Source organism: Schistocerca gregaria, chromosome 1, assembly GCF_023897955.1.
Source record: "Schistocerca gregaria isolate iqSchGreg1 chromosome 1, iqSchGreg1.2, whole genome shotgun sequence".
Classification (NCBI taxonomy): Eukaryota; Metazoa; Arthropoda; class Insecta; order Orthoptera; family Acrididae; genus Schistocerca; species Schistocerca gregaria.
In genome coordinates this window covers 417,736,595-417,751,453 of record NC_064920.1, presented here as the reverse complement: position 1 = coordinate 417,751,453, position 14,859 = coordinate 417,736,595, and the positions used below count along the sequence as shown (strand labels likewise).

Here is a 14,859-nt window from a genome sequence, read left to right as displayed (position 1 = left end):
ATTCCTTTCAGGTTCTTGATTCTCAGAAATGTTGGTAAAAAGCTTGTTTTGTTCTAAATAGTACACTTTTTTCCTGCTCTCATTTCACTCAATTTTCTTGTGCCCTACATCCTCAGCTTTTCCCGAAAATACACCATAAGAAAGTTTTTTCTTCTCCTCATTTATTAAAACAAAATCATCCTCCTGGTCACTCACATCACATCATTATTCAATGTATCTGTTTAGAAGCAACAGAATCTATTTCTACAAAGTTTAGAAGTTAATGAAAAATCTGGAGGATATCTCTGCTTGAGTGTATGAACAACATGCACAAATGCATGGAAAGCTTCGAAAGCCTATTTCTTACACTGAAATAAATGACAAGCAATAATGAAAGGCAGAGAAAGTAAGTACTTGAACAATCTTTTGTTTTGCAGTAAAAATACACGGTAACACAAATTTTGACAGAACTTTTTTCACAAAATGTAACAGACTTAATTAACACAAACTACAAAAAGGTTATTCATATCACAAAATTCGCCACTGCTAAAAAATGCAAATGTACAATTTCATAATGTCAGTGTTTGTAAAAAACACATATGGAACCAAAACAGATTTTACATTTCGGCAGTTATTACGGTGAAAAATATTTGCAGGAAATCTTATAATCATTTACCTGGAACAAATATGCAACCTTAGTTTTTCTTCTTGTAAACTGGTTACAATATTGTAATAAAACACAAAGTTAACACTGACAGTTCATGTAGAATCATGCAAAAATGCATGTAAATCAACTGAGTATTCTTTTTGAAGTATACACAGCTTCCATCTTTCATTACATAAATACTATCATTATCTATACATTAAAGCTACATTTCCTTAAATTATCTGAAACCATCTCTTCCTTGCTGAATTATAATTTATGATACTTATAAGTTTATTCCTGGCAAATATATCAGAATTTACAAATATTTACATCAGGCTACCTTTATAACAAATCTGTAAAAATATCCTGCAAATATAAAACTTTCACAAAATATATATTTTTGTTTTATGTGATCTGTACACTAAGTGTATCAAAACACAAAGTGATCCACACACTATCTAGTCTGTAAATAAAGTTACAAATCACTTTTCTATGTACATGGGTTCTCTTCAAAGGGCACACATTGAAAATAAGGTAAATCCTTCGAACACGGAGGGAGGGAGGGAGGGACCTAATCACAAGAAGATTCAGAACAGAAGTAATTAATAATACTTGTAATGGGCATAATTTAGCTTGCCCTCTGCTGCATATTTATATTTACATAATTATGGATTGATCAAATCATTGCATCCCCAAGCTCATCTTTGATTAAGTAGTTTGATCACATTTCCTATGGTACTGAAAAACAGTTCGGCTTGTTTCAATGGCTGTATGATGGAAAATAAAATACTTAAAATAACTGTTCCTTTGTTAACAGTTTGTGAAAAACACACAGTCCACCACTGTGCACACAAGAGAGACAGAATATTCCTGCAACAAGTTCTTACAGAGTGTTGGAATTTGAAGTATGGCCCCAAATAAATCTGTCCAAATAGTTCAATTTCTGATAAGTGTGCATCTCAGCCTTAGGCTGCATGTTAATCTTCAAGCAAATTACACTTTTCAAGTTATTTTACAGTATCAGCAACTTCATAATTAATTTTCTCCTTACAAACAGGTGGTTTTAATTGAAATTTTCTTTGAGCTTTCCTCTCATACTTTCAATTAGCCAAGTACATGCTAATGGTACTAGAAGACAAGCCCTCAAAATGACATCATCAACGAGATTTTTCGAAATTACAGAAAATGGAGAAAGCATATTTGAAAACACAAACAAAATCACATCCCTTGTGGTAATCAAGAATTGCATTATATTTTCACTTCACTAAATACAAATAACTATGAATAAAAGCAGTTCTGAAAAATTGGAAGACATACCATGGAGAAAGGGATATCTAAAATAAACACTAAATAATAATTATTATAATAAGTTCTAATACAATTTTGATTTTAAAATCTCAGATCTTCTCTATTACAACAAAAGTATGAAAACTCACAACAAGAAATTGAGATTTTATCCCTGAGTATCCTTTATGTAAAATTCTCTTCAAGTGAATGTTCTCTTCCATCCTTTCGTCACTGAAGCATACACCAACACCAAAAATATTAATTATTGCTCTTTCTACAACAAAGATGTAACAGAATATTACTGTTTTACTGTCATTAATGGAAAATGTACTGATGGCACAATTTTGTAAACCTGTTATATTTGTAAATAAATTACAAGTCATGTTGTGGGATAAAAACAGTACCTACTGACTCTTGAATCAACACGATTGAAGAGTCTTTTGAGTAGCATACCAAATAAAATTTACTATTTCTACATGACATTAAATGAAATGTTTAAATTATAACAAGCTATAACATGTATGTTTAAGCCAAAACTGTTTCAATATTTAGTCAATAATACAGAGAAGACTTGAACATACAAGAAATCAAAAATGAAATACAACTTCACATATGTAGAATAGGTCATACAGAGAGGAATGCAAGAAAAAACTATGACTGGTCCTGAACAAATGTTAACAAACAGTAATAAATAGAACCAGTGTGCATGAGGTGATAACAGAGATGTGAACATTTTTAGTTGCAGACAATTCCCACTAGACGGGAATCTGGTGTCAAGCCCTCGTAAGAACATGGCTTTGGTTTTAAAAAGTTTCTCAAAGCACACATCCCACTAAAGAGTATATAAATTTCATCTCAGTAATGATACAACTGTTTTAATGGGCCCTCACTGTGCAATGTGCAGAGCCTACGTGAATCTGCTGCTGAATAAGTGCTACTTTTAACTAAGCAACTTCGCACAGCCACATCTCTATAACAACAGGTTTCTAGTTTCTGATTTTCATTGCTTTTTCATTCAACAAAAAATCTGTTTACTAGTTGCATGAAAAAAAGGTAATATCTTAAGGGTATGCATCATGGCTCTGACCTCCTTCACAGTAGTTACTTCTCACAACCCAAGGTCACTGCTGCTCACCATCATATCTGTGAAATTATCTTTGAGCACACTTTTTCAATGTCACAACATCACAATGATCATGGCAACTGTGGTAATTATATGCCAAAAGCAGTTATTAAAGGCACTGTCCTTTATATATTTCAGTTCTTTTAACAGATCAACCCGTGCGACATTGTAAACTAGAGTGACCAAGCTATTGTTGGACAGAGTCTAGCCAACAGCTCTTTGCAAATTTCTTAAGTAGCCACTGTGAACCCTCGTTTTTGCAAACTGTAGTTTTATGTCCTCTTATATCTTTTCCCTTTCACCTTATTTTGTTTGTTTCAAAAAGGAAAACATGCAATTGCAGAAGGATTCATTGTGTTAGTGACAGATTGGATCAGCTGTAACAATATTTTTCTCATGAGTATAATTCTTGATTTAAGTCTTGGAATTATATATTACATCTTAAAAATAAAATAGATACACTCAGAATTATACAGCACATAAGATTACACACACACACACACACACACACACACACACACACACAGACACTATATTCAGGCAAACTACATATAAAAAAATACTGAGCAAGTACAGAAAGCACCACAGAGATAATTGGTAACAAATAATTCCTTAAGACAATACAAAAATATAAAATATTCAATAAACAATGTCAACTGCCACCAAGGAATTTAAAACACACACACACACACACACACACACACACACACACACACACACACACACACACACAAGTACTGCCTAATCCCCAGACTCTTCAAGTCTTCATTTCACTGATGACAATGCCCTCCATGACTGATCAAAGAAATACCCCTCTAAATTGTTAAAACCAATAGCTGTTGTGTCACCTCATCTGATAACTGCAGTGCAATTTGCAACTGACTGCTGAATGCTTTCATTGTGCAACAATCATATATGGTAGTTAACCAACAACATTACTGGAATAAAAAATTTCTCACTATTAAAAAGAAGTATTTCCGACACTGTGCTCCATAGTAGTAGTAGTAATAATAATAATAATAATAATAAAACTCCAGTGCTCAGAGTATATTTATACCAATAAATCTCTAGCATCCCCCATAGCTTTGCTTTCTGAGTAAAGGATCCTACTGAGCTGGCCAAAGGAAAAATCTGGGACTATTAATGCATTTAGCTACGCCACGTAATAAAAGAGGCAGCTTGCAACCTGAATGATTCATCTACATTACTTTTAAACGACGACCTTCCATTTCTTGATGGTTCAACATGGCAAGTGTTTAGTACTAGGTAAAATTAATGTAGAGTAACTACCAAAAAAGATGATAAGAATCACGAAATCTATATTTCATTCACAAGTCTCTTCATGAAGGAACGTGAGTTTTTAACTTTAAAATTCTCATTTTGAATTGTATCTTTGTATTGCATGGGATTGGCTGATTCCCCACATAAACAGAAGTAATGTCAGAATTCTGATGACCACTGTGCTTCTATATTGTAAATCCTATTGTATCTCTCCTTTAAGCAATCAGGACAAAAGGATCACTGGCCATACACCTGACTGTTTCAATGAGAATTTTTAATTTAGAAATATCCTTCCACCATCAAAACTGAAAAATGGCACAATAACATCATAAGTTGCTGTTCAAAAGATACCTATTAGTAAACCATCAGACAATAATTACTTAAACAAATGCCAAAAATATCAATGATAGCTACATCATAAATATTACCCTTATGTACACACCAGAAAACAAAAAATTCTGCAGATCCAAAACATATAACTATCCAAGTATTAACCCAAATAATATTCTTCAAAAGAGTTTCCTATCACTAAAAGCTCTTAGAGAAGAGGCATCCTGAAGTGTGGTGAAAGAAAGTGTAATCAAAACCAAAATTAACTAACAAGATATTCTGGAATGAATCAGACATTGCAGAAAGTATACTCAACAATAGAGTACCTAGATTATACACAAAGAGAAAATAAGATCAGGTATAACGTCTGTGTGACTCCATGGCAACCAAAAATAATATAGTCACTTTGATACACATGTTTGTTAACATTAAAACAGCGTATATGGATTGGCAGGTGTGCATGTGCACACATGTATGCAGAAGGAAATTCAGCATGTATAACAATGTGCACATCAAATGAAGGAGAAAATATACCAAAGGAAAATATTTAGGAGCTAAAACTTTCCAAGAACAAGATTGCTATCAATAATTAAAACTCTAATTATTATGTTTTCTACTGCCCAGCAATACCAGACATTGCTGTTTACATCTTAACCTCTAAGCTGAAAAGAAGGAAATATAAACAATATCTAACAATTGTATTTGGATGTTTCTCATCCCTAAATGTGAATGTTCTTATAAACAAAGGGATATTCTCCATTTAAACATTTGCAGGTATGTAATGCTGACACTACTCAGAAATGTTTTACTGAAAATGTGGACAAGATCACAATTTAGCCACATATTTGGATAAGAGTTTTTCCATAGCACATTTGTCAAAGAATGGGTAAGTTTCTGCAACTGATTTTATCATATTTCCAAGAAAATGCCATGAGCTGCTGAACACTGCAAGTGTAACGAACTTACAATTTACATTAACACCACAGCAAATTTTATTTTACACATTTTAACAAGCAGAAATATTATTCAATCTGGGCTCAAGGATGATCACAAACCCAACGCAAAGCTAAAAAAACCATTCTGAGTCTCTGAAACACTGAAAAAGCGCATTTTGACTGAAACAATTTTAAACCATTGATTTACTGTTTCTGGCCGCCATGTATCGAGGAATTATCAGCAGTTATAATACTTGTGCCCAAGTAAAACTACACAATGCTAAATACTGGGTGATTCAAAATTCCTATTACAGGCTTCTAGGGGTTGCAGAGGAGACTTACACTCCTCATGGTACACACAAAGTGGAGATAACGAGTTCTGACTTGTGTGCTGTAGGGGCACATGAATATTTTGAGTACTTGTCCTCGGGCTCTCATCTGTGTCCTCTTCAATGTTGAACATGCACCATCTCCATGGAACATCACAGCCAACCCTCCTACTTTCAATAGTGCCAGTTTTTTTCAGCCATTGCTGTAGTCAGATAAAGGTGTCATGTGGCATCAGAATTACAACAGGGACTGACGACAGTGCCCTCTTCTCAACTTCTGTGCATACAGTAACAGCTGAAGATTTGGAAGTTATCTGCTCTTCAAACTGATTTTACTACCAAACACTGAATTCCTGGGCACTGATTCCTTTCGAAAACTGTATCTACTAAAGCCCCTCCACAACCCCTAGAAGCTTGTAATAGGAATTTTGGATCACCTTATATAGATTTCATAATCTCCAACATAAATGTTCCTGAAAAACTGGTCATTACAAACTTCATATTACATGCTGCCTCTTTTCTTCATATGCTTAGGCCATACATTCAAAATTAATATTCTATAACTAACTTCATAGCAGATCTGTAAAACTAGATAGTATAACCACAAAGTTGCAACCTCATACATATCAATGAAAGAGAGATAACGGAAAACTGACACGATGATGATAAAAAATGGCATACGATGTCTCAAACTGATGCTTTTGAGAACATGAGATGGGAAAGTGTTTGATTCTTAGATTAATTTGATTCGCCTCATCCAGAGTCAATGCACATGCTTCATCGTGATGGAAAGAGTGACTCGTATGATGGTGGGAGGTCTTTGTCAGCTGCCAGATGTGCTGGAGGTGCTGATGGTGGCAAATTAGCCACAGACTCAACCATCACAGATGTGGGAGGAAACTGAGATTGTGCATGTCCTGAACTAGACGATGTACGACCAAGAGGGCTACTTCCCCGATTGTAGGCAAGATGTTCTGCAAGTGCACCCGATTCAGCTGCTGAGACTGGAACTCGCTGGTGCGGAGCACTCCAGCAAGCTTTGTGACACCGTCGTAATACCCAGATGATTACAAGGAACAGCACAAATGCCAGGAGCACTGTTGCAACGGCACCGAGCACCACCTTTGTGCCTAGTCCACTCTTAGGCACCTTGGGTCCATCATCAACGTACTCTGCAAGATACAACACCTTACAAGAAGAGCCTAAAAATTTCATGAGCTAGACATTTATAAATTTTTTTCAAACTATAATGATTTGTAGCTTAAAGTGCAAAATTACAAATTTTGACTTTTTTTCTCATTTTTGTCTAGAAGCCAGATCAGTTTCTTACTGAACTAAGTAACTTAATCAGTTCCACTTTTGTTTTATACTTTAACAACAGGGGCTCTAACTCATCTAGACATTCTCATATAAATTGCTTCTCTGTGAAAAACGTTCTTTCACTTCAACCCTGAGAAACTTCGGAAACAGCCTATACACAACATTTGACACTGATGCGCTCTTTTCCCATCCCTTCCTTAAATGTCATGATTTTGAGACGCTCTGGGAAGTACACACACACACACACACACACACACACACACACACACACACACACACACACACACAGAGGGCGGGGGGCCGAGAGGGGGGCGGGGCCAAGAGGGGCTGGGCCCGAAAGGGGAGAGGGGGAGGAGGGTCAGGAGGAGGAGGGGCAGAGGGTGGAGGGGTTAAGGGGGGAGTGTGGGAGTGGGTGAGAGGGGGCAGTGGGTGAGAGGGGGCAGTGGGTGAGAGGGGGCAGTGGGTGAGAGGGGGCAGGGTGAGAGGGGGGAGGGTGAGAGGGGGGAGGGTGAGAGGGGGTAGGGTGAGAGGGGGTAGGGTGAGAGGGGGGAGGGTGAGAGGGGGGAGGGTGAGAGGGGGGAGGGTGAGAGGGGGGGAGGGTGAGAGGGGGCAGGGTGAGAGGGGGCAGGGTGAGAGGGGGCAGGGTGAGAGGGGGGAGGGTGAGAGGGGGGAGGGTGAGAGGGGGGAGGGTGAGAGGGGGGAGGGTGAGAGGGGGTAGGGTGAGAGGGGGGGAGGGTGAGAGGGGGGAGGGTGAGAGGGGGGGAGGGTGAGAGGGGGGGAGGGTGAGAGGGGGTAGGGTGAGAGGGGGGAGGGTGAGAGGGGGGGAGGGTGAGAGGGGGTAGGGTGAGAGGGGGGAGGGTGAGAGGGGGGAGGGTGAGGGGGGAGGGTGAGGGGGGAGGGTGAGAGGGGGGAGGGTGAGAGGGGGGAGGGTGAGAGGGGGGGAGGGTGAGAGGGGGGAGGGTGAGAGGGGGGAGGGTGAGAGGGGGGAGGGTGAGAGGGGGGAGGGTGAGAGGGGGGAGGGTGAGAGGGGGGAGGGTGAGAGGGGGGAGGGGTGAGAGGGGGGAGGGGGGAGGGAGATTATGAGTGAGATTGGAAAGTGTTGGCTATTGGTAACAATGGCATACCATAAAACTCTATGCAAGCCAGCACCAGGCTAGGTGTGTTAATTTCTTCATGATGTCAAATACACTAGATCGCGTGTTAGACCGTGAGGAGTAATATGAAAGAATACAATTTTAGAGTCTTAGCAGGCTTGATGCTACGGTATCATGAGTGCAATATATTTCATGCAGACTAATTTGGAGTTTTTTTCAAACTCATGCCTGAGAAGTCTTGCACAGTGCAAAATGCAAATGATGCCGAATCTGAGCAATAACTGACTGACAGTATTGGGAAACTGAGGACAAGAACCTTCTGTGTACAGTGTATCATGGACTTTTCAAACCATACTTGCAGTATGGAGAGACTGTGTGGGAAAACTCAAACAAACAAGAGACAAAACGAGTGTTCACATTAAAAAAAAAAGCAATTAGGACCATTTTAAGAAGAAAGACCTCTGAAACATGCAGAGAAACTGTTTCAAGAATTTAAATATCTGAACTTTTTCATCATTGTATATACACAAAACAATAATGTACATCAAAAAGGTAGTGAGGGCCTGGATTACAAATGCTAGTGTACACACCCACAATACAAGAACGAAGAATGAAGTACGGAGCATACCCCACCAACTGGCAATGCTAGAAAAAGGACCCCAGTACTTTGGTATCAGACTACTAAGAAGTATGCCCAAAACCCTGAAAGATAGTGTACTTCACAATGACTTTCCAAAGAAACTTGAAGACTATCTCAATGAAAAAGAGTTTTTACAGTGTTGCAGAATACTTATGCCATTAAATTTGTATATATTGGTACTCATTATCAGTAATGTAAAAATGTAAGCTAAAGGTGTAGAAAAATAAGTGATAAGAAATGTTAACACTTTGACGTGTCCTATATTACACGTACAATTACTGTACACAATGTAATCTTACAGGATCAAATAAAATTCAATTCAAATCAATTCAATTCAATATATTCAAGACATTCTTCTTTCATTTCTCCCCCCCCCCCCCCCCCCCCCCAAGTCTTCATATCACCTCAAACCCCCATCAGCCACCCTGCAATTACCACCATCTCTTAATCAAAAAAATTATTTATTCAATGAAGTTTACAATGTCTATGAAAGAATTAACTTCCATTGTTGAAGCAATGAAAAATGACAACAACAATTGTCTGCAGTAATAAGATATCAATTTGTCACTCACGCACTTTTTTCTTCATTCTCCCTTGTCCTACAAACATGACTGACAGTCAGCTTCCTCCAAAATTCACACACTGTTCTACAAAAGAGAACCCCAATACTTAAAAAAAAGGAAGCTAATGAAACTGTCAGTTTTTTGCAAACCAATCCTCCTGCTCTCATCCAGTGCACACATTTCCTTCTGTTTTTTCTTTAAATTCTTTAGTGTACTCACCAGGCAGATTAGCCAACAAGATCACCAGTAACATACCGAAAGTATTTGGTTTTCAAAATGTCAGTAATGGGGAGTGACAGATAAATCACAGAGATAAATCACAGACAGACAGATGCAGTACACCTGGGAAAAAAGATGGTGTAGCTCAAGTTTGCTTACATTCATCACCACAGCTCTATTCGACTTAGCATCACGCAGAACGTAAGTTGGCCCCATCCTACAAACCCAAGACAAACATTATTTTGCGAGAGAGAGAGAGAGAGAGAGAGAGAGAGAGAGAGAGAGTGTGCTGCACAGTATCTGCTCATGTAGCATAATGTGCAGTGCACTAGCTTGTGGGACAGGAAAGTGAGACACACCAGGCTTAAATGGATTAATAAGGGTGGCTGGTGCACTGGCCAGTCAGAGAGGTTTTTTAGGTGTTTTCCCACACTCGTTTAAGCAAATGCTAGGAACTTCCACCTCAGAAAACACAACACACAAATACTCTAGTTAAAATACAATCACACAAATAATGTTTACACAATTCAAAGAAAGGTGACACAAACAACTTCCTTCTGTTAGGTTATCTTGATGACTAAGGCAACAATAAAGGCATCCGTCCACAAAGTTAAATAAAACAAATTTGTCAAAACTTGAGTGCCATAGATTCCATATAAAAAACAAGATTAATGCTAGTTAAAAGAAAGAAGAAAAAGAGTACTGTACAGTGCTGCATTACTAGCTGTTGCCAAATGAAATACAATGAAAAAAAAAAAAAATTGAAATTCAATCTGCATAAGATGCCACTTCACTAATATTTTTAAAAAAAATAACAAGTGGATAGCGGTATAAATTATTTTACTACAGTTGTTACTGGTTTTCTTATAAAGAGCCCCTGAAGTGGTAGAATGTTAAGTCCCTATTGCACAAGATTAATTTTTTTTTATGGGTGTACATGAAACACAAAAGAACCACACTGTAAAGAGCACATTTAGGCATGTGTGTCTATGAACTGTCTGCACGATTCTGAGGAACTCCTGTGGCTATTAAGTTTCCCTTCTCTCTCTCTCTCTCTCTCTCTCTCTCTCTCTCTCTCTCTCTATTCGTTTAGTCGGTTCTGACCCTTCATGACCCCATGAACCAAATCACGCCACTTCTTCCTGTCTTGCACTTTCTCCCGTAGACCTTCCAGGTTGGAACACATTGCTCCTGTGATGCCATCGATCCATCTCATCCTCTGATGTCCTCTTCTAGTTCCTTCAATCTTCCCCAGCATTAATGTTTTTTCCAGTGAGGCATGCCTTCGCATTGTGTGTTCAAAGTAGGTCAGCTTTTCTTTTAACATTAGACCTTCCAGGGAGAAATCTGGTTTTATTTGATCCAATATTGATCTTTTGGTTCTCTTTGCAGTCCATGGAACTCTAAGAAGTTTCCTCCAACACCACAATTCGAAGGAGTCAATTCTTCGCCGTTCAGCCTTTCTAATGGTACAGGTCTCACATCCACACATCAAAACTGGAAAGACCATAGCACTCAAAATACAGATCTTTGTTGCTAGTGTTGCATCTCTAGGCCTTATAACCTTGTCAAGGTTTGACATCGCCTGTCTACCGAGCAACAGGCTTCTCCGGATTTCATGGCTGCAGTCGCTATCAGCAGAGATCTGGGAACGGAACTAACTGAATGTGGTCACTACCTCCATGGTTTCTCCAACTATATCATACAAATTGCTAGGTGTAGTTGCCATAATTGTTGTTTACTTCACATTCAGCCTAAGACCGGCCCTTTCACTTTCGTCTTTCACCTTCAGCAAGAGTGTTCTCAGTCCGTCTTTACTTTCTGCCAACAGGATCGTATCATCCGCGTACCTGAGGTGGTTTACATTTATTCCAGCTATTTTAATTCCTGTTTCTCCTTCATCTAGCCTCACATTCCTCTTAACATGTTCTGCATACAGATTGAATAAGTACGGTGACAGTATGCAGCCTTGCTGGACCCCTTTCTGAATCTTTGTCCGTTTCGTTGTTCCATACATAATTCTCACCGTGGCTTCTTGGTCAAGGTATAAACTCTGTATCAGATGAATGAGGTGATCTGGTACACCCACGCTTTCCAGTACATTCCATAACTTGTAGTGATCGACGCAGTCAAAGGCTTTGGCTTAGTCAATAAAGCAGAGGTACACATCTTTCTTGAATTCTCATGCTTTTTCCATAATCCATCGAATGTTAGCAATTTGGTCTCTAGTTCCTTTTCCTTTCCTAAATCCAGCTTGTTCTTCTGGTAACTCTCGATGTAGATATTGACGAAGTCTATTTTGTAAGATTTTCACATAACTTTGCTAGCATGTGAAATAAGTGCGATTGTTCGGTAATCTGAGCATTCTTTAGTACTTCTCTTCTTTGGAATGGGGATGAATACTGATCTTTTCCAGTCTTCTGGCCACTGCTGCGTGATCCATATTTTTTGACATATTGAGTGCAGCACTTTCACTGCATCCTTTCCAGTGACTATAAACAATTCTGCTAGTATTTCATCATGATCACTAGTTTTGTTATCAGCCATATTTTCAAGGGCCCACTGGATTTCGCTCTCCAAAATATCTGGCACTAGTTCTAAATTAACATTAACATCAGCAGTAGGAGCCCTGTCATTATACAGTTCTTTCTTGTATAGGTCCTTCTACATATTCTGCCCATCTTTCCTTAACATCCTCTGCTTCACTCAGATCTTTCCCGTTTCTATCTTTTATCATTCCAATTTTTGCCTGGAATTTTCCTTTAATTTCTCTAATTTTCTTATAAAGATCTCTTGTCTTCCCCATTCCGTTACTATCTTCAACTTCCTTGCACTGTTCATTAAAGAATATATTTTTATTTCTTCTAGTTAATTTCTGAAAATATTTATTTAATTCAAACATAGCTGATCCATCTCCTTACCTGTCCTCAATAAAACATTTGTGACCAGACTGGATGTCAACTCTGTCCCATTGCCAGTATCCAGGATACCATGGATTAGTTATAAAAGTGATGGGCCATCTTGCTACAGAGAGGATATAATAGCTTTGTGACACCCTTCCCAACCAAACCTGTGCATGTATACAGGCAAAAAGGCATGCTGCAGAACACCAATAAGGGGCTATTACTGCCAAGTTATTTGTAAATTTTGACTCGATTTTGCAGTCACTGAAATAATATCATGTACACTTTCAACCTGTGGAGCTTGATTTCATTTCCTCCTCCCCTCATAAGAACTTCACTGTTTTTGTTAGACAGTGTATTTCATGAGTGTATTTTATGATATGCGATGATGGTCTGGGGACTGAAACTGACTGTATTTAAATATGTGGACTGAAACTGACTGTATTTAAAAAAATTAAAAAATTCCACCTCTTGTCAGTCAGTTGTAAATGTGGGGCACCATCTTAAAATATACAGAAGAAGAATTACAGGCAAAATGAAGGGGAATTGGATGTGAGTAAGTTTGGTTTAAAAATAGACTTGCAATCAAACCAGTGAGACATACCTCCATATGTGCAGTGCTCGTCTAAACAACTTCCATACGGGCAGTTCACTATACTATCTAATTTGAATTCCTCAGGTATGCACTTGTCTTCTGCACAAACAAAAGCGTTCCGAGAAGAACAGGCTAGAAAAGTGAAGGAAAGATATTAGAGCAATAGATAAAAAGAGTGCTTAAATTGGTTTATAAACTGAATGACAACACAGGATACATATATCATTAATGTGAACAAATATGTGCTTTTTACAACATAGCTGAAACAAACAACATCTGAACCGGCACATTAATACCTCAACTTTTTTCCATTTCATCCAAACTGGAGGATGGCAATTTCTAGGTAACTTCTTTTTCTTGACCTTTGTCCCAAATCAGCACAGGTCGACACAGTTAATTTAAGGATTGGCCAGATTCAAACAACTATATTGTAGTTAATAGGAACTTCCATTAATCAAAAGAGGATGAATTGCTCTTCTCACATTCTTTGCAAGCATCTTAGTTGAAACCAATGTGTTATGGACAAGTCACTTATAGAAGTTGTTATTTGTTTATTTTTGGGTGGGGGCGCATAAGAGATTTGTGACTGTATACATATATACAACACAGCTTAAGGCATAAGATTGTGTAGGTGAGTAACAGGCAAGCTGTTATATACTTCTACCACAAGTAGACTAGTGTACGAATGATACTATCATGACACCAGTAATCGTGTAACTTCAATTTTTGCCAAATTTCAATAACCATAGCAAATGAGAAGTTTCGTTCCAAAAACAAAGCTATGACATGCTTTCGAGTAATCCTTAATACAATGTTTGGTAAACTCATCAATAATCTTAATCCAAACATTCTTTGTTTTGTTACTGCATGTTATAGGAAACTTCAAATGATGTACAATCGATATCTGCTAGTAGCCCTGACAATTTTTTTAAGTCATTTTACACTAGACTCAAAGTTCATCACAATCAGCAGATTGGGCCTCAGCACCCAAAAGTTTAAATATTTTAGCAGTCTGTATATTGTCTCACTGTCTCCTCTGTGTGGTGAGCAGCAATCTATCCTTTCCATATAGTTGTTATCCATGCTGGACTTTCTAATGTTTGATTTAGTTCACGATAATCAATGGTTATGAATACACACTTACCAGTCAGTCTCAAAGGACATATTTCTGGACGAGTGAATTATTTTCCCACCTCTTCTACACTGTACTTAAGAGAATTCTTAACGACAATGTTAACTTGCTGAACTTAAGTAACCTGTTACATCAAGAGTAATTCATTATCGTGGTCTGTTATATCTCTTTCCATAATTTTGACTGGCTGCTTCAGTTACTGAACAGACACCTTCCATACGGTCTGATAAAGACTTCAGAAGCTTTTAATGATGTTCTGTGTTCTTAAGTATTTTATCACATTTTCATTGGATTGCCTGGGCATTTTGTGCCAATATGATGTAACTGTGTTTCTATCATTTTAAACACCACGTAAGAATACAAACTCAGGAGCTTAATCATGAGCTTATCGAAGGGTGACATGGTTCCTTTTTAGTTGCTCTTGTGTCATTTGCAAGTTATTTCTATTTTGATGCCAATGTTATAAAATGCAGTAAATTACAA

At 38.1% G+C, this 14,859-nt stretch overlaps 1 protein-coding gene across 1 annotated transcript in view; it reads right to left on the bottom strand.

The window, feature by feature from the left end:
• Nucleotides 1-386: 386 nt before the first annotated feature.
• Nucleotides 387-14,859, bottom strand: part of LOC126350259 (uncharacterized) — a 45,842-nt gene continuing 31,369 nt past the window's right edge. The window contains exons 4-5 of the mRNA XM_050002501.1: nucleotides 13,254-13,376; nucleotides 387-7,082 (exon numbers count right to left, since the gene is read on the bottom strand). Coding sequence (XP_049858458.1) covers nucleotides 6,688-7,082; nucleotides 13,254-13,376 — 518 coding nt within the window. The 3' untranslated portion in view covers nucleotides 387-6,687. The remainder of the gene's footprint in view (nucleotides 7,083-13,253; nucleotides 13,377-14,859) is intronic.